Raw genomic sequence first — 22,804 nt, forward strand, 5'->3', positions numbered from 1 at the left:
GTATTCTGAAAGATATTAAAATCTTTTTGAAATAATTAGATGCTGTATTTGTGTACAGCTAAGTCTATTTATACAACACTTTGTACCATATAGTTTCTGGCAATATTTTGTTAGTTTTATGTTACTTTTGTGGAAGCCAAGATAAATAAGTATTTTTATGTTTTAGCAGTATGGGTGGAGTACAATATCATTTTCCACAATCTTGTCCAGGGCTCAGTGATGTAACTGATTTTTAACAGCTGCAAGCATGCAGTTTCAATTTAAATATCCATTTAAGTGCACTAAAAGTATATGCTTAAATACAAATTTGACTTCAGTTCCTCTGTAACAGTACATGCGATGTATTTATATTGTAACACTGAGTTTTCTGAGTCATGTTTTTCAGTTGCAGGGCAATATCACTTTGACTTCTAAGACAACCAAAGGTGATCAATTCAGATGCTGGCTGTATTTACCATTTTCTAGTTTTATAAAAGATACACTTCTGGCAGATGATAATGTCCTATTGAAACACTTCACTTGTTGCAAAAAGCTGTACTGCAATAAACTGCATTGCAAAAGAAGGAAACTGTACCGAGTTTTCTAAATTCTACAGGGAATGATAGTAATTCAGCAATCAAGGTGAATATTGCCCTCTACAAATGTTACAATTAGGAATACCTCTGTTGCAGCAAAATGTACAAACTTATCATGAACAAATATATGAACAATTAATGCCATGGAAGAAAATGGCTTGGGGTGAAATTCTAACAGAAAAATGAAATTACGTTGATTCATTTAGATTCACTGCTGCTCCCAATATTAGTCAAAGGCATATAAATCAATCATAATCATCTGGAAAAGCCCAAAGCATAAAAAGTTAGGGTGCGGAGAAGCATCCACAAAAGGCAGTTACACTGATGAGGCAATTTAAAGTTATCCTGTAGCCCTTTCTTTCCACAAAACGATGGGAAAAGTACCAATTGCCACTGTCAAATAAATGGCAATAATCATTTAATAATCTTTCAGGACTTTGGCTTTTTTAAAGAGTATATGAAGCAGAGGCAAAACAATGCATATATAATATTGCTATTATATACAGCCACATACAGTTCCAGCCTTACCTCAGTTACAAACAAACTTTGAGCTTCTTTCTCTGCATTTTCAGGAACTGTTGAACGGATGTATCGACTCTGCCGTTTGAATAATGCTGTCTGATAAACAACAACAACAGAAAATTAATGAAACTCACAATTAGAGCAAAGATGATATAATATGGCAACACTCAGTTACATCACTGCAAGTAGGAAGCTGGAAGCCCAGCAGAAAACATCCTGTGAATACAGTTTCAAAACGGCCAATTCAAAATTTGTTTGCGTTCAAAGACTACCAACTTGTTCCTATTTTATATAGCAAGATCAAGAGGGCGAGATTGGAATCAGTAAGAATTAGATGCTATAAAAAAGTGTTTTCCTCTATTCCATTAACATGGGCAAGAAAATACTAGTAAAAAAAATTCCACCTTGGTAACATAATTCCAATATCTGAAGATAGACATTTGGGTAGTTATTATTACATATAAAAACTATTACTCAAAAAAGTAACAAACCCAAAGTAAAATAAGAAGAGTAGTTCAATGGCAGATCTCAGCTGGCAAAAATGAGACTTGCACTGTTAAAGCAAAGGCGAGAAAGACCACCTTGATTCCTTGAGAATATCAAAGAACACTTACTAAATCAGAACTTAATCCCATTCTATGCCAGAGTTCAGAGAAGCAAAAGAAAGGCTGCCAGAGAGCAGGAAATCTCTTATGACCATGAAATTTTACTTCTAAGACGAAAATTGAAGTAAGCCATAGGCACTTAAGTGTAAAAGATGAAAACTTTACAGTTTCAGAATCTTCTGAACAGCAAGGGAAAATAATCGCAAAGCAATGTAAGTGATATTGCATCATGTGAAAAAAAATCTAAAAAAAAAAAAGTCTCATGGCTTGGGTCACCAGGTGGACACGGAAGTTTCCACAGCCTGGGCCTAGAAGGGAGTTTGAATCCCTCACTCGTACAGCAGTACAAGAGTACAGGTAACACCACAGCACCAGGAAGGACCAGGGAAGTGTGTGAAAAGAAAAAACTCCTCATGTTAATGGGCAAGAAGAAACAGTACATGAGGACATTATTGTACATTGTCTCCATTGAAGGTTTACTCCATAGGGTGATTTCAGTATTTCTGTTGCTATCAAAACCTCATCCTGTTATCTGGGGAGCACATTTGAAGTTACAATATTCAAGTATAGTCAAGATTTAAGAAAAGAAAATTTATCATATAATCATGGTCAAGTGGTTCATCCAGGCCAGTACTCTGATGAAAAGTGTTGATACTAACTGCTTGGATGGGATGTGGGGAGGAAACAAAAGCAAAAACTACAAAAACAAACAAAAATCCCACAGGACCAATACATCTTGTAATACACAGTTATAAAAACCTTTCATTTGCTACAGACTAGCTTGTGCCCTACAGCAAGATATTCATGCACACCGAAACAGCATTTAAGAATGAGGTGGCCTGAATTCAAGAAACATGTTTCTTATTTTAATCACAAAATTAAGAAAAAGTTATTTCAAATCACATTAAGTTTAAAATATTTGTTTTCAAAAACATATTGAAATGTACAACTTGTTTATTAAAAGCAGCATAGATTTTTGTTTTTTACAATAGAAGAAACAATATGTAGCTACACAGTATGATATTATGACTTACAATTTTTTTTTTTAATCAAATGCAAAAACTGACAGCTCATTTTACATTAACAGGTGCTCAGCACCTTGAATATTCATGAACTCCACAGCTATACTAAAACACGGTTCTTTAACTTTTCAATCTCAGGTCAAAAAATGACTCAGCAGCTATTATATGGAAACAACATCCATCATCTTTAACAGACATTTGCAAATGAAGCTCATTTTTCTGGCCGTCAGAAAAACAACCTATTGTTTGTCTTACAAAATAGTGGTGATTTGGAGAAAAAGGCAGAAATCGGTGATTGCCATACATCCACTGCATGCCTGCATAGGCCTTTTTTCCATTGAAAATCTGGCTGAACGTATGGGGATAGATATATGGCCCTCTTAAACGGAAGTCAATTTTATGCTCATTCACTGAATTGAATCTGATCTGAGAGAGGCAATAGACTTATTCTTCTGTATCATAAAAACAGCAATCAGATGCCAAAGAGAAACTGAGTGTCCAAACTGAGGAAGAAGCTGCGTCATTCGCTCTGCCACACACACAGTCCTATTACAAAAATGGCTTTCCTATTGCTTTGTAAGAGTGGAAGCAGGGAAGAGGAAAGGGATGACAAATTAAGCAAGTCATTTTATGATATACACATCAGCTGATACTACCAAACCAAAACAGTTATAGGAACCCCACCAAATTAATAACATGGTAAAGTTTCAAAGTATTCGTTTAAAAAAGAAGATTAAAAAGGCAAAAAAAAAAAAAAAAAAAAGCCCAAACAGCCTTTTTCAAATTCTGTTTTTTCATGTTATAAATTTGCTAGATTCATGACAGATAATAATTTGCAATTAATACATTACAACTATTCTCCTGCACTCAGGGGCATGGACATTTGGGGAAAAAGAGAATTAAGCCATTCAGAGCTAAAGTATGGATTGTCTAGATCCTCATCTCAGCCTGAAGTCATTTGATATTTGAAATGAAGTTATTTATATTTTACATATAACCATACAGGTAAATATGTTTTGTTTCATTTTAAATCAGGAACTGGCGTGGCATTTTCCAGGCAACTGGGAAAGCCATGAAATCATTAACCAGGTCCTACACTATAATGGAACTTGATAAAGTTGAAGTAGAGGTATATACTTCTAGAATTTCTGCTGCTGTTATCCTGCGACATAATTAACAAAATGAAAGTAAAGTTTTCTCTACTCTTTCTCAAGGAAAAAATTATCTTAGTACTGTGGTAAGATCAGTTACAAAGCAGAAGATTTTAATTTGTCCAATGTGTTCACATTAGTAACTGTTGTAATGCTGTAATGCTGCTTCTTTCTCAAGTGTATCATCCACCAGCTGCAGTAATTCAGAGAGCCAGGAAATGCAATGAGTGATAATATCTTTTGATTTGGAGCAATCCCATAAAAATAATGACTAAAGCAACTAACAACAGTATTTTGAAACACAAGCATGCACGCACATATACAGTAAAATCCAAAAGAAAAAAAATTTGGGAAGGAAACAAATGTTAAGATTGTGCAGAAAGTAAGTGGAAATTACATCATTTGAACTATTTTGTAGCAGCCACATGTTTCAACTTTGGGGGCTTGACTTACCAATATGCACATATTTCAGAAGCAAAGACTATAAGTAGATGTAGGTGAGAGACAGAAGCCAACCAACACAAAACATTAGAGTCTCTTTTACTTGCCTTCAGGTCAATTAGCCATATCTGAGCGCCCTACTTTTGTTTTCTTATCCCTTAGCTTTTACCTTTCTTCCTCCTGTTTTTAAACAAGTGGTCTATGTTTTTCACTCCCCTTTGGTGGTGCTAAAGGATTTCATGTCATCTGACAAGGTTCTCTTCCTGCTCTGTAAATTTGACAGTGTCTACCTAATGGTGATACTTTTATTCTTGGTTTCTACGAAGTCTCAGCAGCTACAGTGAACAGGGAAAGTGCAAAGTATCACTGCTGACAATACATAGTCACTGCCAACTCCTATTTTAAAAATTACTTTTTCTGCTTCCCAGGCTCTTTCCAGTGTTTGTTGTTGAGTAAGAACGGGTAAAATTTCTCCTCAAAACCCTGCTTCTTCCTCCACATCCCTTTCGAACCCTTGAAATCATGGTTACTAATAGTTGATTATTCAAAATATTGGGAAGGGAATTAAAAAAAAGAAAAGACACAACACTTTAAAAGTGGGTATACACAAGCAGTGGACTATGTAAAATGCAGGAAAACTGGGGAGAGAAGTACAGGGTAACAGTTCAGTGGTCACTTACCCAGGCCATTCTTACTTTGGATGATGTTACATTGAAGCAAATCCTCAAGAAGCAATGACAGAAATTGTTTTAAAAGACAGTCAATGGAATAAAAGGCATGCGGTATGTTAGGATTGTGCCCTCAAAGTTGCTAGATACCAGAAGAGACTTATCAGCTGCATGGGCTGTGTCAGAAGTTGTATCACAAGGTAATTTCAAATGCTAAATTGCAGCCTTGTTTTAGAATAGTTGGCTAATACCATACCATACACAAAATGGATTTCAAAAGAAAAAAGATTAGCAAGACTCCTTTGAACCTTTTGAAAGAAATTTCTGTGAAATTTGACCTGTTTACTTTGTGCTGTCTCTAAAAGGAGGACATTAACTGCAAGTTAAAATTTTTTTGCTTATTTTTTCTACTCAGCGTGTGCTTTCTCATAGAATTACTTAGGTTTACTTTATTTCTATAGCACCCGCCATAATACCTATTTTCAGAGGTACTTAACTCTCATTAACTAAAAGGTGAGAGCTTTAAACAAGTGTTCTATAAAGGTTTTTGCTGCTGCTCCTCCTCTTCCAGCCCATGTTTATTATTGCAAATAAGAATGCCTATATTTTAAAACCTCTTCCTGTTAATACCCAAGATCCTCACATCTTTGGTAGAGGGCAAGGAACTGAGATAGAGGGGAAAAAAAGCCAACAGTGAACAGCATACAACAGGAAACAGCAGCAGCACTGGACACAGTATTAAAATCCAGGCAGAGAGTTTGCATATAATCCACTGAGATGCCTTGTTTTAAATGAAAGAGCACAGAGAGAGCTCGGGAGGCAGAGTAGCTGGATACAGATACAGCAGCAGTTTTCAGTACAAATAATTCAGATCTCTCACAAGCCAGTAAAACAGGATAAAATACTTATTTAGTGCTGTCTCCTTCACAGATTTTGCATCTTCCCTTTTGATGCCGTAGCATCTGCTATTTGGTTCAATCCTGGATTTCCAGACCGTTCTCCCCTGAGTTTTAGAGAGCAAGGAGACCAAAAGTTCAACCTCTCTTTTTTTCTATATTGAGTGTCCCAGCTACCCTCAGCAGCAGTGTGTCTTTACAGCGAAGTGGTTCAGGGCATCCTTCCAGTACACAATTTAGTTCTCAAAGTCATCTTGGTGTGATGGTGTAGATGCCCAAACAAATTAATGTATGTAGATACCTCACTCTAAACAAGCCAATGTGACCACGTATATACAGTTCAAGTACTATGGAGAGTTGCACTGTTCTGGAAGCAGTATAGCTCCATTAAGAGCGTGTTTCATCCAGGTTTATTTGCTTCCCAGGACTGACTAAGAACCATCAGCAGGGCTAATTAGTTCATACCAATACACAAGACTCTACTACTTCCAGTTTCATCATCAGTTCATTTTACCATCTCAGTTACCTCTGCAGAGAGCTGCAATGAAGAGTGAAGACATGCTACTATTTTTCACACTTCAGAAATACATTTAAAGCACTTTCTCATAACTGTGGAGCTAGATGGAGTCATTTGGCTGAATGTCAGTTAGTATACTTATGCAGTAGTTAAAATTCACATATGCCCTCATACATCTTCTTAGAGGCCCATAAGGTCAAGAATCTCAGCACAAGACCATAGTGACATGATGCACACCCATCTCCTCTCCTCAATTTCCATATAATCCAAGGGGAAAAAATGCTGCACAAAAGGTATTTAAACTCCAAGGTCACAACTACTTTACTATAGGAATGGAGATAATATTGCAGAAGTTAGGCATTTCAAAACAAAAGTGTTTAGATAGAAAGTATCTTATGGCAAAGCAATTGGTTTATGGTTTCTTTTAGGAATTCACCTAGTATGCAGTTAAGGTAATCATCACCTAACCATTTCACATTCATTGAGTTATGATTTCAATATGATCTATGAAGGTGGTCCATTTTAAACTAATGCTATTTGAATAAGAAGCTATTTCATTATTTAGTAAGTTATTGAAATTCAGGTGACTTGGAATAATTGAAACAAACCATGGATAGGCACAAAAATGGATACAAGAGTACCCACTGGGTATAGGATAGACTCTTGCTGGGAGGCAAGAGTAAAATCAGAGGTAAAACCCTCAATGACTGAGCACTGTTATTGGGAATAGCAAGAGGATTAACAGGAGAGGTTCCAGTGGGGGGGAAAAAAAAAAAAAGTAGTTTTATCATTATAGTTAACTAACAATATATTGGGACCACACTGAAAATTAAACAAAAGTAGCAGCTAGAAAGTAGAAGGACTATGAAAAACAGAGGAACTGAAAGCTTAGAAAATCCAAGAGTCCAGTTATTCAGAATGAAAGTAAACTCAGGGACATTAATAGTAAAAAGATCTCTAAATATAAAGAGATCATCTCCTAAGATTTGATGAGAATTAAGTTAGGGAATAACCTGATTAGTGAATTCAGTGCAGAAAACTTTTTACCCTTCCTCTCGCCAAGCAAATAACTTTTGAAGGCAGAAAGAGAAAAAAGCAAGCTATGCATTGTCCCAAGAAGCCAGTTTTCGCACAAGCTTTCCAGTTCCACAACATACAGTTCACTTCAGTTCTCCTTCAATACCCAGCTTCTCTGAGGTTGTAAGAGTTACAAACTGAAGGTGATAGTGACAACAAAGACTGAACGAGACATTGAGCAAGTCTCACAACATGGCAGGAAAAGTCTGAACCCAATATCAAAATGGTAAAGTAATTAGAAATTGCTAAAATTAAGACAGTTTACTTTGTTACAATTCCAACAGTTAGCATTCTGTAATTTGCTTGAGTGGAAATAACAGTAAGCCAGTTACATAATCATTTTTGTAACAAAAACCGTAATGACAACATAAATGTACTTAACATATTTCAATATATTACACAAATCCCAAACACTTAAAAAATGCAGTTAGTAACCAAAACAGCAGAGAGAGTACAAAAATCTTTTGTCAAACAGTTCATTTGTTACAAAAAAAAAAGCTTTTAAAATTCTGTAAATATTCTTACTAATTATATGAAAAATATGCCTATTAATTTATATTCTAGTTAACTAACTGCACTACCCAAAAAAATAAAATAAAATCAGTTATCCAAATTAAGCACAAACACTTGTCTCCACTTTCTGCCAAAATACATCAACTTTGGCACAAATTCAATATTGTTATTGATCTGCCACTATAAAACTACCTAACTTATTCTTATTCTGTAATCTATTAAAAATTGTAGAAGGAGATTGAAGTTTCAGTGATATCAAGGTGCTGAGGAATAAACATTAGAAGAGCTTTGCAATGCTGTTTGAAGCGGCTGAAAGGCCATGCTACTAACAAAATAACCTTACTTTTAATGCCTTTATAAATTATCAGGGCTTGGCTTCCTTTTTAGGCAAGTGTTTTTTAGATTGTAATCGGTTTAACTTAAGCAAGAGGAAAAACTTTGAAAGAAATAAGAACTGAATGCTGTAAGAGGAAATGACTTGAACAGATTTTTATACAATGGTAGGAGTTTCCACGTATAAACTGTTCAAAGTGCATATACAGATAGTTCTAAACACTCCAGCTCATTACTTTAAATTCATCGTATGGGGGATGAAGGCAACACCAAGCTTCTGAGCTGACGCTTACCAAGAGCTTCCCACACATTGTGCAGTACCATCAAGTTAGAAAAGAATTATTAAAAAATACATGTGAAGCAGAATGGCAAATACAAAAAAATATGCTATTATTTAAAAGATTCAAATTATACCGGCAACCATCTCAAGATTAAAGGCTTCAAAATTATAAATATGTTTATGGAAAACTGTACAGGGTTACATAGTTTAACTTGCAGAAGAATAAATAAGAGGTATATAAGATAATGAATACTACAAAGAAAACAGATATGAGGTTTCTGTTCTCTGACTCAGTAATACTTTAACATATTGCATATAGATTTAAACTCATCACAGGTTGTTGAAAACAAAAGGTAGATAGCTCAGAGTGGTATTGGAGAGCTACATGCTTGTGCCAGTAAATTTTAGAAGGAGAAACTTTTTAAAAAAAGTTTCATACTGTAAATCAGTTTTCACATAAATCAAGTTGAGGCTGAAATGAGATTTAATAATGACAATGGGGGAAACCCAGAAAACATGTTCAGATATTACAGTGATGATGGATAATCAAACAAGAAATCTGACTATAATCCAAAATTATGACCACTTGAAGGGAATCCTTTGATATAACACACACTTGGCTGCCTTGATGAAAATCTGATCACAGAATCCAAACAAAGGATGACAAAAGCAAAGCTAGTTTGTGAACAAAATTCAGTCACTCCCTTTAAAGGATCAGACTGATAACCATGAACAAACTTCAGTCCTGTAGGCCTGAAGACAAGAACTGCAAAACAGACTTCTTGAAACAGCAGTTAAATACTTCAGACATGCCATGGACTGCTGAGGCAAAACGCCTGAGGATGCTCCTGATCGGTTTGTTTCTTCTGCTTTGATAATTAGGAGCTGGTCATCAGAATGAGTCCCAGTAAATGAATTAGTCCATTAGATAAAAGTATGCTTAGCAAAAGTACCCTTGGTTCTTCTTGATCGACAGTATTGAAGATCCACACTGTGGAAGGGGATCCAGCTCGTATGGCTTATTCACATTTTTCAATTCCAAAGCCACTATGTGGTGTACGTGGGGGTCATCGTGAGTGATCTAGTATTTGAAGGCTAGTAGCATTACCTAATGTTCACAGGCAGTACGATTTTCTTTTGTGAAATGTCTTATACAGTCTTTCAACCTTTCCCGGGTGGCTAAGAATACATGAAGCTCAAACTACTTTCTAAATACTTGTAGCTTTCTAAAAAATAGAATTTCTAACTCAGAATAAGAAGGTTCTGAGTAGAAAGTTATTCATGTAAGAATCAGTGATAATGAAGCACAGACTACACAAAAACACAGTGTTCTGGCAGACTCAGGTAAATATTTTAATACACTACAGAATACATGAAAAAGCCAATGTGTGTTACAGGATTTTTATATGCTCTTTTGTAGAAATAGCCATTATCAACTTTCACTGTGGTAAACATAACCTTAGCTTCAACTACTTAGCTGAACAAAGTGCTCAACTTTTCCATGTAGGTTTTGAGAGAGTAAATCTAACTGAGGTATTCAAGTATGACACAGCCCCTACAAGTACTTAACTTACAGCTAGTTCAGATGTCTGCATACTTTCCAAATATAGGTAGATATTTTGACTGCAAGTACAGGGGGATATATGAGAGAGAGTTTTTCTTCATTATTTACACTAACTGTAGTCAAACATATTTTGCTAATTATTCTAACTTGCTCTAGCAAAGATTCAAAAGCAGTGTATTTACACGCAAAAACACAGTTGTTCTACAAAAATGTACTACGATTAGCACAAATTTCAGATAAGTGTAACTTCCTTAACTTTTTTAAGTGTAACTTTAGAGCCCTGTTGTGCATGGGGTATTTTGTCAAAACCCAATTTTGGCTGGTGATACACAACTGAGAATCACAGCTTTCATTTAAACAGGTTCCTACCCTTCACTGTTATGGAGGGAAAAAATCGTTTTAAGAATTTAAACATGACAAAAAACAAATTTTTTTTTGAATGAACGTCACAATTTCCTACTTCAGAAAGACAGAAATGCACTTTAAAACAACCCTCTGATCAGCTACTTCAAAAGGCAGTAAGCTTGCCAAGTTGCACCTCATAATCTGAAAGGACGAAGAAATTGTGTTTTCTTCTACTGCAACCTGACAGAATAAATCAAGCAGTGTAAAGAGACTCTGATGGCAAACATTTTTGCTTTTTTTTTTTTTTAAAGATAAAAAGAGAGAGTTAAATAACAAAGAAGTAGAAAGTTATTATTTCATGACTACTACTGCTAAAAATCTGATTAAAAAATAAAAGTGAAAAAGTTAAATTACCTGAAAGTCATCATAAGGGAAAAGCAGCATCTCACGTAAAGCATCATTCAAAATCTGTGTTTTCCTCTGAACAATAACATTTTCATAGTCTATTGGTTCGATGAGCTTTGGTTTTGCCTACAAAAAAAAGGGAAAGTATATTGTGAAAAATTAAAACCATTGACTCATTTTAAGAGGTTACTCTGTAAAAAGGTGGCAAATTCAGATTTTATCTACATTACAAACTGGAAGTATTCAAAATGTAGACTAAGTCACACTATGCCACATGGGTAAATGCAACTGATATTTATACATACAAGCATGCTATTTGCTTCAGAAGGATGAAAGAAATGTACTAATCTCAAAGTCAGGTGTATTTAACATAAGGGCAGTATCAAGGCCAGCTTATGCCGTAATTATAGCTAATCAGACAAAATGAGATTTATATATTTTTCAATACCTTATGGTATACCTTATAAACTTTCAAAATCCAGTTGTACTGCACAGAAGATAGATCTTGATTAGCAACTAGTAATTGCTAAATTTAGAAGTAGAATTAATCAATAGTATGGCAATAATATTTCTGAGAAAACATAAAGGTTTTTTTCCTCCAAAAGTGAATCAAATAATTTCATTTGTCAAAGAATTTGGAAAACTTTAGTCACAGAAAGTTACCAAAGTTCACAGGCTTACTTCACAGGTTACCCAAGTTACCCAAGGTTCTCTCATACCTACCATGCCATAGTTTTACTGCTAATAAAAATGCAGAAGCATAACAGAGAGCAAAAGTTGAAAAGGTCAAAAAATAAAAAGTGGAAAATAAAGCTACTAAGAAAAGATGATGAAGTGTACTTTTGTCAACAAAAATTGCTACTATTTACAGTCACTCTAGAAAGATTTCCAAGTTCATCATCTGTATTACATAACAGTACGCTCAGCCCCGGCCAAAACAGTTAGCAGCCACATTTGAAGATGATCCTGTTGAGCTTACTACCTTTCTCCTCAGAGGAGATAAAGAGCAACCTTTGAGCTAACTGTATATTATATCCCAAAACATTTCAAGAGCTTAGCACCTGAACTAGAGCTGCTGCTACATCTTTGCCTCTTGTTCACGAACATGCTTCATCACAAAGCCAAAAACTAACACCACTGTTCATGAGAGAAGTCTCAATCTTATGTTCATGTACTCCTCTATAGCTACATTGGACCATTTTGATTTAGCTCAGTAAAAGCATCAGATAAGCATGTAACTGCAGCATAAAAGAAAAGGTTACATTTTCTTTAACTAAACACAAAATATTGTGGTTACAAGAAAACTTTGTTAACTCTGTCTTTGAACATTCAGAGCACTGCAATTGAACCCAAACCACTGAAACTGTGTGCTCCAAGCTTCCTTAGTTCTCGAAAGGGCAAATGTACCTTCTTCACCCATGCACTTCTACTATCCTACATGCGGGTTCTGCCAAATTACTCCTTCACAAAATTTTGGTCTGGAAAGCCCAGTTGTGCTCGACTGTCATGACCAGTTCTGATTCCAAAGAAATTCCAGTGCTTTTACATACCATTTCCAACTCTTCACCAAGGCAATAACTGTCTGGTATAAATTTGTTTTCTTAAGCCCATGAAGCCAGGTAACACAGAGCATGAAGACACCTTCAAATGTTACTGTTCTTTAAGCAAAGTACAAGACAACATCTACCTTCCAGGAAGCAAGATACCTTTCACAGCTGCCTATCTTTCTCCCGCCTTCCATGTAAGAAACAGGGGTCTATTTGTTCAGGCAAGCAAGATGCTCACCTTGTCTCACGATGCTGCTACAGCAGCCTCCTTTACCAGTAAAATAATTTTAAAAATTTTTACATACATTCCACATCAACAATCAATGTACAAAGTAAGTTTAAGTCTCATGTAATCTTCCAGACTGCTGATCATCTTTCCTACCCCAGCTTAGAAGCAAAGAGGCTACAAGTGTTGCCAGTGCAGAACCAGATTTATTTAAAGCACTTTCATTTCAGTAAAATCAGACCTCATAATCCCTGTACAACTACAATGAAGAGAACAGGTGCAGAATCCTATATTCTACTTTGAGTCTTCGTTTCTCTGCCATATCACAAAAAGCCTTAACATCAAACATTTCAAAAGCAAAAGTTTACAGCCAGCTGTGAAAAAAAGGTCAGTTGGCAGTAAGTACCACTCTTCAAGGTGTGTAAATCAAACTTTTATTAACAAGACTGATACACACCCTAACACTTGGGACTAGAGAATTTGTTATATCTTATGCTTTTCTTCTTCACTCTTGAGTATAGAAAAAAAAGCCACCCTGGCATCACTTCTCCCCATCTGCAGTCCCAAAACAGAAAAATCTTGGAAAGGCTCTGAGGAAAGTGAGAAATAAATATAAATGGGGATATAGAGCTCCTACCACAAATAAGAAAAACCCTCTCTGCTTCCATCTTCAAGTAGATCACTGAGCTTGAGCTCTTTTGCAGGGTGCTCTGATGACAAAACAAGGTTTTGAGACTACTACGCTACGGTGGTCTCAAAACCGGCCAAGTTGGCATCTTGTTATTCAGGATGCAATGAAGACACCTATACGCTCCGGATCTCAGATGACAGCCTTAGGGTCTGACTAAGAATTTGGGTCCTAACAGCAGAAAGAAGAGGAAGAAGACAAAAAGTGACAGCTATACAGTACTGATGTTTAAGAAAGAAAATGGTAAACTGATTCTCTGGTTAAACTGAAAGTCAAGTATCAACTCATAGAGGTATCTAGAAATATCTGTCAGGAGAACTGTACCTGGAGAATGAACCACAAGTATTTGGACACTCACTTTCTTGGCAAAATAAAATATTGAAGAATAACAGCATCACAAAAAATTACAAGGGAAGAAAAATACCAAAAGGCCAGAAGAGAGGGCACGGAGATCCAAACATCAAATTTGGTACAACTCTGTAATAAGACCCTTTACAATGTGTTATTCCTAACTTCTGAAGAGTCAGTCATGAGAAATGATATGCAATGTGCTACGAAGTGACAAGTTGATATGAGTGTCTATTGTACACTGTCCAACTTTTAAGAGAAGCAGAAAGTAAATAAGCCAAATTAAACTGGGTCTGAGAAATGAGTGGGAGAAAAAAAAAAATTAGTTCTGCCCACAGTTAGTTTCTTCTGAGAGCTAAGGGTATGGCTTCACAACTGGCTTAAACTGAGCCAAAGGAGGCCGACTCCAAAAGATCCTCTTTCTTTTGCAGCATGTTCCTGAGCCTTCTCACACTAGTACCAGCAACTGAACAGTCATGTTTTGAGGCAAACTAGGAAGATGATCGGGCGTTATAGGGTTCCCCCCAGGCAGGTGACTTTCAGTCAGATTAGCTCATTGAAATGCTGTTCACATGCTGCAGGATCTCTTGTGCCAACAGCTGGGAGCTAATGAAATCCTTTCAGAAGCAGACCAGATTCACATTACTGAACAGAATATGAAACTTTGTCCTAATTAAAAGCTGTTCCAAAATAATTTGTAAATTCTGGTACTTATGTTTCAGTGTAACACACAATTGAAAAAAATGCCCTTTAAAATTTTTATTTCAGGCTACATATTTTAATATATTTAAAATGCAACTTGGAAAACTTTTTAAAGGAAAGAAGAAACATATACATGGTCAACACAGTTGGAATCTTCATCATACCAGGACATTTGTTTCCTGAACTAGCAGGTGGAATGACCACAGTATCAATTCCATTAGCACATGGCAAGAGAAAGCTGTCATCTCAAAGCAGGAACGAACTTTTATTTGGTTCTGCACATGATCAGCATTTTCATCCTTTCCTACCTGGTGCTGAAGAGCTACATCCATCCTCCTGGTAATTCTCTTTGGAAGGCGGTAGGTGATGATCAGAACAACGCTAGCTTTGGCGCTTATTTTACAAGCAACAGTCCAGGAAAAGAATTACTTTTACAACAACCTAAGTAAAGTTATTTCACAGGCCCCCAAAAAATCACGTCTCTAGCACAGCCAATTTGAAACAAAACATGTATATAATGTAGCTTCAAAGCTTCCCCAAAGCATCCAATTCATTGCAAATGCATAGCTCTAACCTGCCTCACAAAATAGGTCCACCACAACCCTAAAGCTGATAAAAGGAACCTTAAAAGCAAATGAGCTTTGCCCTGCACAACACGAGGTAAGCACAAGATTAAAAAAGAATCCTACCTTACTAGAGGCTTTTAAAAAAATCTAAAACTCTTTAGAGCTGAGGTCCTGAGTATACATCTCTAAGTCAATGGGACACTGATACAGTGGTACCAGAAGACAATGTCAGCTTCATATTTCACCAGTAAAGTATCTTCATTTCAGAAATGAAATATCATTTCAGTAAAAAATCTTGAAGAATTTCCCTCTCTGAGCTTCTCCAAAGTATTATTCATTTCTTTCTTAGTCATTTGTCAGATTCAAAGAGTAAAAAAAGGAAGAGGATGTTTTATCAGTTTAAACCAGATATGGAAAAAAAAAAATAAACAGCACATTGACTTTGGCATTTAGCCAAACCTAAAACATTACGAGGAAGCAGATCCTCTCAAACTCTTTTTCAAAAAAATCATTTTCTGGTCTATTATTTCATGTAATGTAAAGGAAAAGACTCTAGGTAGGTATAGTATTATTGAATTTGATTTATAGACCAGCTGAGACAGATAAAACCCAGCCTGGTCAAGACTGCAAAATCAAGTTTACAGGAACTAAAGCCAGCCTCTCAAACGAGGCTTAACTTTTCCTATTAATTTGCAACAAATAACTTTTTTATTTCCGTAATCTAAGAAAATGCTAAGAGCGCAATATTTCATGGAGTCCATCACTTGGGTTAGCCAGTGACATATTTGTTAGGAAGATAAAACAGAGCAAAGTATCTGCTGTACCACTTCATTTCAGGTATGAAATTTTATCATAAATAAGAAGCACTTTAAAACAGCAGTCATGACACCAACATGTTAACCATTTTAATCCTTCAGAACATGGTTTATATGTTTGGACAAATACTGTCAAAAGTCATCAGAATAAAATGCAAGAATTTTAAGTTAGGAGTTCAATGATTATCTAGATTATATGTTACAGAAAAAATAATGAGCCATACTTTTTCTTGTAGGTTGCAGTTGAGATAAATGCTATCTTTCACTTGTTCTCTCACAAAACAAGGTATGGTCAGGTTTTTCAAATGAGTAATGGTTAGCCTCATGCTACAAAATATGATATATCTTATAAAACTATATATAGCACGTATTCCCATAAAAACTTAAGAAGACCCCATAAAAAAATGGAAGGAGGCTTTAAGCTGTAGCAGACAACATAGTATATGAACTGAAGAGTAAACAGTGTTATGTATTTTCCAACAATGTCCTAAGCAAGGCACTTGGGAAGAACAGCAAGGCTATTTAATACTCAGCCTGGATAATGGCTCATTGTACCTTATGTCCCACAATCACAAGAAAATTGTCCAGGTTGGGTTATTTTTTAATCAACTTTGAAATCCATTTAAAAAATGGTACATACTACAGAACTTTTTCTTAAATATTACATTATTCACTATGGGTGAGGTTAATTTGGTAACTTAAATTTTGGAATGGCAGGAGGGAATAAGCTTTTATAGATTTATGCAAAGAATATCCTATCGCTGTGTATATATTTAAGTAGCACTATGCTTTCATTGACAAATTCAAAACTTTTTAGGCTCTAGGACTTAAAAGAATAAAATGCAGTCTTTAAATCATCTGTTCCCATGCTTATATAACCAGACTAAAAGTGATTACCATGGCTACAGACAAAGAGTCAAAGTAGACAGCTATACAAGCTTTTTTGCACAATATCTGTTCAAAAAACAATAATCACTGTTACAACTTTTTTCAGTTTACCCTGAATGGCTGAAAACCTTTGTTCTATTGTTTACCCAAATAGTAAGGAGGCTGTAATGGAAGAAAGTGGGCATTTCCAAATCTCAGCAAATATAGTCAAAATTACAAAGCATCATGGTTTTATTTATAAGAAAAATGTAGCCAATGACCAAGGCCAACTTAAACATATGAACACTTTTCAGAGCTCAGATGTTTTGATAAGACCTTCTGTAATGCACACATTTACATCATGTTTCTAAGATGCATGCAGTTCCAACTATTTAATTATTAGCCTCTTCTGTGTTTTGCTTTACCTGAAGACACAGAAGCGACCACCTTGTGTCCTATTAAGTTCTCTTGTCAGCACAAAAGCTTCCAACAATAGACTTAGATTTTGGCAAAGCTCTATTAGAAATACTGAGGTGTCTTATGTTTTACTACTTCAAGTGTATTTCTAAGCTTGAGCAGGGGAGTTGGCCTAGATGATCTCCAGAGGTCCCTTCCAACCTCAGCCCTTCTGTGATTCTGTGATAAGCAGAGAGATGGCCTCCAGAAGTTCCAGCTTCCCAGAGACACATCATCTGAAGTGATGAACAGCTACTACTTCCAATAAAGTATCAAAATGCAACTTGACAGCAAGTGTCCTAATTTGGTAATTTCTAAAACTGCTAGCACAATAGCAGCTCATTCCAAGTATGGTTTTGCAGCAACACCCAGAAAATCTAAGTGTTTTTTCCACGGGCTCTTCTTGCTTGTTAAACTCAAAAGCAAAGATATTACATGGTGTAATTTGAATCACAAGAAAACAAGAGAGCACACATACTAAGATACCAATACTGAAGACGTATACAATGCAGCTCCTTTTGGGAACCCATCCACATTTTTGCTACCATTCTTGGATAAAGAAGTCTTATACCATCAGGAGACATATCTAATACTTCACCAGAAAACTAAAACTAAACAAAGAAGAAGCTTTGATAGAACATGCCTATAAAAATCTTCAAGGTTTTGGATTTTTTAAACACTTCTCATAGAGGGCTGACTTACTGATCTTGGTATCGAAAATTATGTGAAGATGACAGTAGAAGAATAAATTTTAGTATATTTTTACAAAGATGTTTCCTACTTCAGTTTTACTCTTTTGCCATCTCTTACAAATTGTTCACCATTTGTGAACATAAAAATCCAGTAAAAAAGTTGAAGTAAATGATTTTAGGTACACAATGCATTTCTCCTACCAAAAACTTGACTGACCGAGTGCCTTTTTAAAGGGACTAACATGAGGGGAGTAAAATGAAAATTAAATTTTTAATATGACTGTTTTAAGTGGCAAATATGCAATGGCTGAAAGTTGAAGCTAGACAAATTCAGACAAATATCCACATCATCAGAAAAGCAGTCAGCTATCTGAAAGTTGTGTATGTAGTTGAGGTGAACTTCACTGCTTGTTTTTTTTCCACAGCATTAAAAAATAAGAAAACAAACAAAAAACCTAAACTTGATTTTAAAAGTTACACTTTATTTCAAACAGTAACTATTTTTAACTTTTAACTTTGCAGCCTGTATTATGCAGAAGATCAGACAAGATGGTCATAGTGATCTCTTCTAGCTTTAACAATAATTATGTAAAATTTATTCTCTTCAGCATCCACCTATAGGCAGGAGAAGCTAATTCAAGCACATCATTTGATCAAATAACATTGTTTCAGTATCACATGGGGTGCTCACAGTTATAAATATACAATGCCCTAAATATTCTAGCAGACTGTCTGTCAACTGCACTTGCAAGAATTAAATGAGTATCACAAAAAACTTTTTGCTTCCTTGATGTCCTGACAGCTGATTCTGTCCTATCTTTACAAGGGTACTCAAAAAACTAGAGCGTGGAGTGAATCACATGATAATTGCCCATACAAAAGAAAGACATCTACACCTGAAAGAAGAAATTACAGTGTTTTAGGCAGTAGCCACCTAGAAGTGTTACCAGGCTGAACTAGAAGCCTACTGTTCCAAACCATATCCTAAAAAGTAATCTTGTAAAATTCTAAGGTTTGTAGCCTAGACAACAAGAAGTTTCATTGTTTATATTTGTTACACCAACTAGCAACATATTAGTCTTACTCTTTACCTAACTACACCCCATATCCCTAAGAGAACACCTGCTTTTATTGTGGCAGTAAAAATCTACTGCCATATCACAACCAGATGAAATCAAAAGGGATGTAAACGTCATTGTTTAATGAAACATATTGCCCTACTTTTTGCTTTGTGTCTAGCAGCACACCCCATGCAAAGTGTCCTTGCAGCAAGCAGCCTAATTGCCTTTTCATTTAGTTTTCCTCAAAAAAATAAAAAAGCAGAAGCAAAAACCACCTGTAATTATATGCCATCTATATACACACTTTTTTATATATGTAACACATTAAGAAAAGATAGCAACTGAAAGGACAGCAGACATTTTTGTATGTGACCTATGCTGAACCTAAACGTTCTTCCCTAGAAATATTGACCTTTGTTTTGCATGCACCCACCTTTTACAATATTTGAAAATGACTTAACAGAAGGCAAACACTAGTCATTTATGAACATTAAAATTAAGTAGTACCTGCTAAATTAAAACAATTTACTTCATAAAAGTTATTATTAAACAGAGTAACCTGTTATACTTTTTTTAAAACTAACAACATGAACCTGTTGATAAACTACAGTATCCTAAATATCTGCAGAAACACTATTTAAATATCCTCTTAGAGTATTCATGAGGGAATAAAAACTGTTCTAAATAAAGTCAAGCATTCCAAAGGCAGGAAAGTACACACAAGATTAGGTCATGTTGTACTGATGAAAATCTGGACCAGAAATGAGAACACACCCATACACACACACACACAAAAAAAAAAGAAAAAAAAAAGTTTTACTAACAACAGAATAGCAAGAAGCTTAAAAGGCAGTGCAAGGGAAAAGAAAACTTGTCTGACCAACACCGATGTAAGCTTCTAGTCATATACAATCAACAAGTCCCCTGAAGCTTCAGAAGCACATTGCTAATACAGATGTCCAAAATGTTTTAGCCGAATTTTTAAATGCATAGTGTGGAGCTCAAATAAGTGAGGATGATAATCTGAGGATCATTGCTCCCCTCTAACTTCAACCACAGCTGGACAAGTAAAGAGGAGACCTTCATCCTTTTATTCAGCAATTAAGCATGAGATATTAGTAAGTAAAATCAAAATTTTAGCTAGAATGATTTAAGTACTTCTTTCTACTGATATACACTGGTATACACTGGTTAGTTTAACAGTCCTCCTCTGTTATTTGAAAAGGTTTATTGTCTCAGCTGTGGCGAGTTGGTGGATTACTTACAGTTTGCTTATTATGTTCTCTTGCTGTACTGTAAAAATTCCAACAGAAGTAGGGTATAGCAATACATATAAAAAAAAAAGCTCTTATTTGATTACATCCCCCACAAAGAAATTTTTCACTTTCCCCTCACAGGAAACTACTTTAAAACTTTAAATTTCAAAAAAATGTGCACTGAAGGCACTGAAAAATAGATCCTTTAATTTAAGTACATCTGAACTAATTTTAGACAGTTTTTAGAACATTTAAGTAAAATCTATGAAACAGTCTTCAAAGAGTTCAAAAGTATTTTAACTGAAAGATACACTGGGCAATTAAAAAACACAGGTACTAGAACAGACTTTAAAATATACGTAGTTTTCATGCTAGGCTTTAAGAGCTATACAACCACACTGGACAGAACAGACACTGCAAAACAACAAATATAAAAACAAAAGTCTGAAGTCACATTCAGAGAGCCAAAGACTTGGTAAACCAGAACCGCAAAAAAAAAAAAAAAAAAAAAAAAGAGAGAGAGACAGACAACACATAAAGAATCAAAAACAAATCTGAACTGCACCTTCACAAGCAATAATCCTGGAATTTCTCTTTAGCAAGAGATTAAGCAGTTTTTCAAAGGCAGACAGAACTGAAATTATTAAAGGGAAGAAATAGCTTGTTTAAACAGTTCTTACCAGCACTACCACAGGACTGTCCACTTCTACTTCACAAGGACCTGCATCCTTGCACTGCTGTGGAGACTCTATAACAAGCTCTTTTTTAGGATTTCTGTTTGTTCTTGCCTGCATTCTTTGATCGAAAATGCAAAGAACAGCAAAACTGTATGCTTTTTTAGCATCAAAGTAATCAACATGCCAGTGATCCAGTGAAAACAATAGCTTTTTCCAGGCACGAAGAGCCGAAAGTACAACTAGCCTAACCTCTCAGCTGCAGTTTGCTAAATCTGTCACGGTGGGAATGCATGACAGACAAAGGCCAGCCCCTAAGTATGTTGTATTCCACTGAGAGGAGAGGGGGGAAAAAAAAAAAAAAAAAAAGGTGGATCCATTTTAATGCCTTAGGGATATGAATCAAACACACTGCAAGAGAATCTGCATTTCTAAAATGACCATGTAAAATAATCCTGGTCTTTTTACAGCACTCACAAAACCAAGGAGTCAATATTTAAAAAAAAACTTTTATTACAAAAATTAGCTGATTTATTGACAACTGGGCATCTCCAGAAGTATAAAAGTGGGTTTTTTTAATTATTTTTTATATTAATCTCAGTTGCTGATGCACTATCAACAGCCAACCACTAATCAAATACCTTCTCTAGGACCAAACAGATGAATTGGGGAAAGAAGAAGAAGAAAAAGAAAAAAAACTCCCCACAAAACCTCAAAAAAATCCCCAAACCTTTTTTCAATCTCAGTGTTAAACCAATATTAAAGATTTTCCTTGATATCAATTTGTCTTCATGGTGGGGGGGGGGAAAAAAAAAAGCTTACATACACTTCAAAGACATTAACTCAAAAATAAAATAGAAAATAGTTCTCAAAGTCCCACATCTTTCTGCGCCATTGCTTTTATCTACCACTCAAGCCTAAAAAGCCAATAGTTCATGAAAATATAATGGGCCAAAGATAAACTTTACTCTTGATACCTTCAGCTTTCAAACACTGAGCTCTTCAAATAAGCCACCAGCTTCTCTCAGTCCCTTTACTTGCTTGAGCCAGTTAGTCCGTTTCTATTACGTACATTATTAGCTATGTCAGTCCATTCTTCCTTCTCTGGAAGCCTCCAAAATCTGAGATACCTATCACTGATCACCCTCCAAAAAAACATGGAGGAGTCAATGCTACATCTTTAGACATCTTCAGCTGCCTGGGAAAACCTAAGTTCTCCAACTTCCATCCGATTTTGTTTTTGCTGATAGAACAAAAATGGGGCGGGGGGGAAGAGAAGGGGGTGGTTCCTGTGTAGTGAACAGTTTTCAGAAGAGTCTCCTTGCCTATTTGACTATTCAAGACTACACAGTGCTTGGTGGTTAGCATCCTCCATTCCCGAGTTTTACTGTAATATAAACTCAAGTCATGCTTCAACTTTGCTTTTGTAATCCAATGTGCTCTCATACTATACCGCTGCCCATAGACCACAGTTTGGTCTATACACACTTGCAAAATAAGAGACAGCAATATTTAATAAGACCATATCAGTACAAATCTTTGGCATAGTGCAAAGCAATTTTATTATGCAAGTTAGTCAATGATTTCAGCATTTTTGAAGGTTTGAATAACCTAGCTACTTCGCAAGTAGTAACTTTAACATGTGATTGTTTGCCAGTTCCTCCTGAAAAAAGTAAGCTGTGACAAGTAGTTTTCTTCATGTTTGGGAGGGGGATATTATGTTTTCCTTTTGTTTCTTTTTAACAGTAGTGAGTTGCAACCTCCAAATGCACAAATTTACCAATCAAAAACACATGTGAGAGAAAATCTAACTTGGATCCCGCATTCATTAGAGCTACCAGACAGCTTTGGAAACTTCAATGTTAAAAGTATCATGGAGAAGACAAGCATGCTAACCGCACTTAAATATACTTAATGATTCTCTGCTTCAAGATGTTTCAGTGAAGCTTCCCATTTATGTACTTTTAGACAGAAAGGCAGACTGTAGTAAGT

General features: G+C 35.6%; 1 protein-coding gene across 1 annotated transcript in view; it reads right to left on the minus strand.

Annotated features, from left to right (window-relative positions):
- Window positions 1-22,804, minus strand: part of DOCK9 (dedicator of cytokinesis 9) — a 140,535-nt gene that overhangs the window by 88,742 nt on the left and 28,989 nt on the right. The window contains exons 2-3 of the mRNA XM_067293585.1: window positions 10,924-11,040; window positions 1,104-1,193 (exon numbers count right to left, since the gene is read on the minus strand). Of these exons, the coding sequence (XP_067149686.1) occupies window positions 1,104-1,193; window positions 10,924-11,040 (207 nt within the window). The remainder of the gene's footprint in view (window positions 1-1,103; window positions 1,194-10,923; window positions 11,041-22,804) is intronic.

Source organism: Apteryx mantelli, chromosome 1 (assembly GCF_036417845.1).
Source record: "Apteryx mantelli isolate bAptMan1 chromosome 1, bAptMan1.hap1, whole genome shotgun sequence".
Lineage (NCBI taxonomy): Eukaryota > Metazoa > Chordata > Aves > Apterygiformes > Apterygidae > Apteryx > Apteryx mantelli.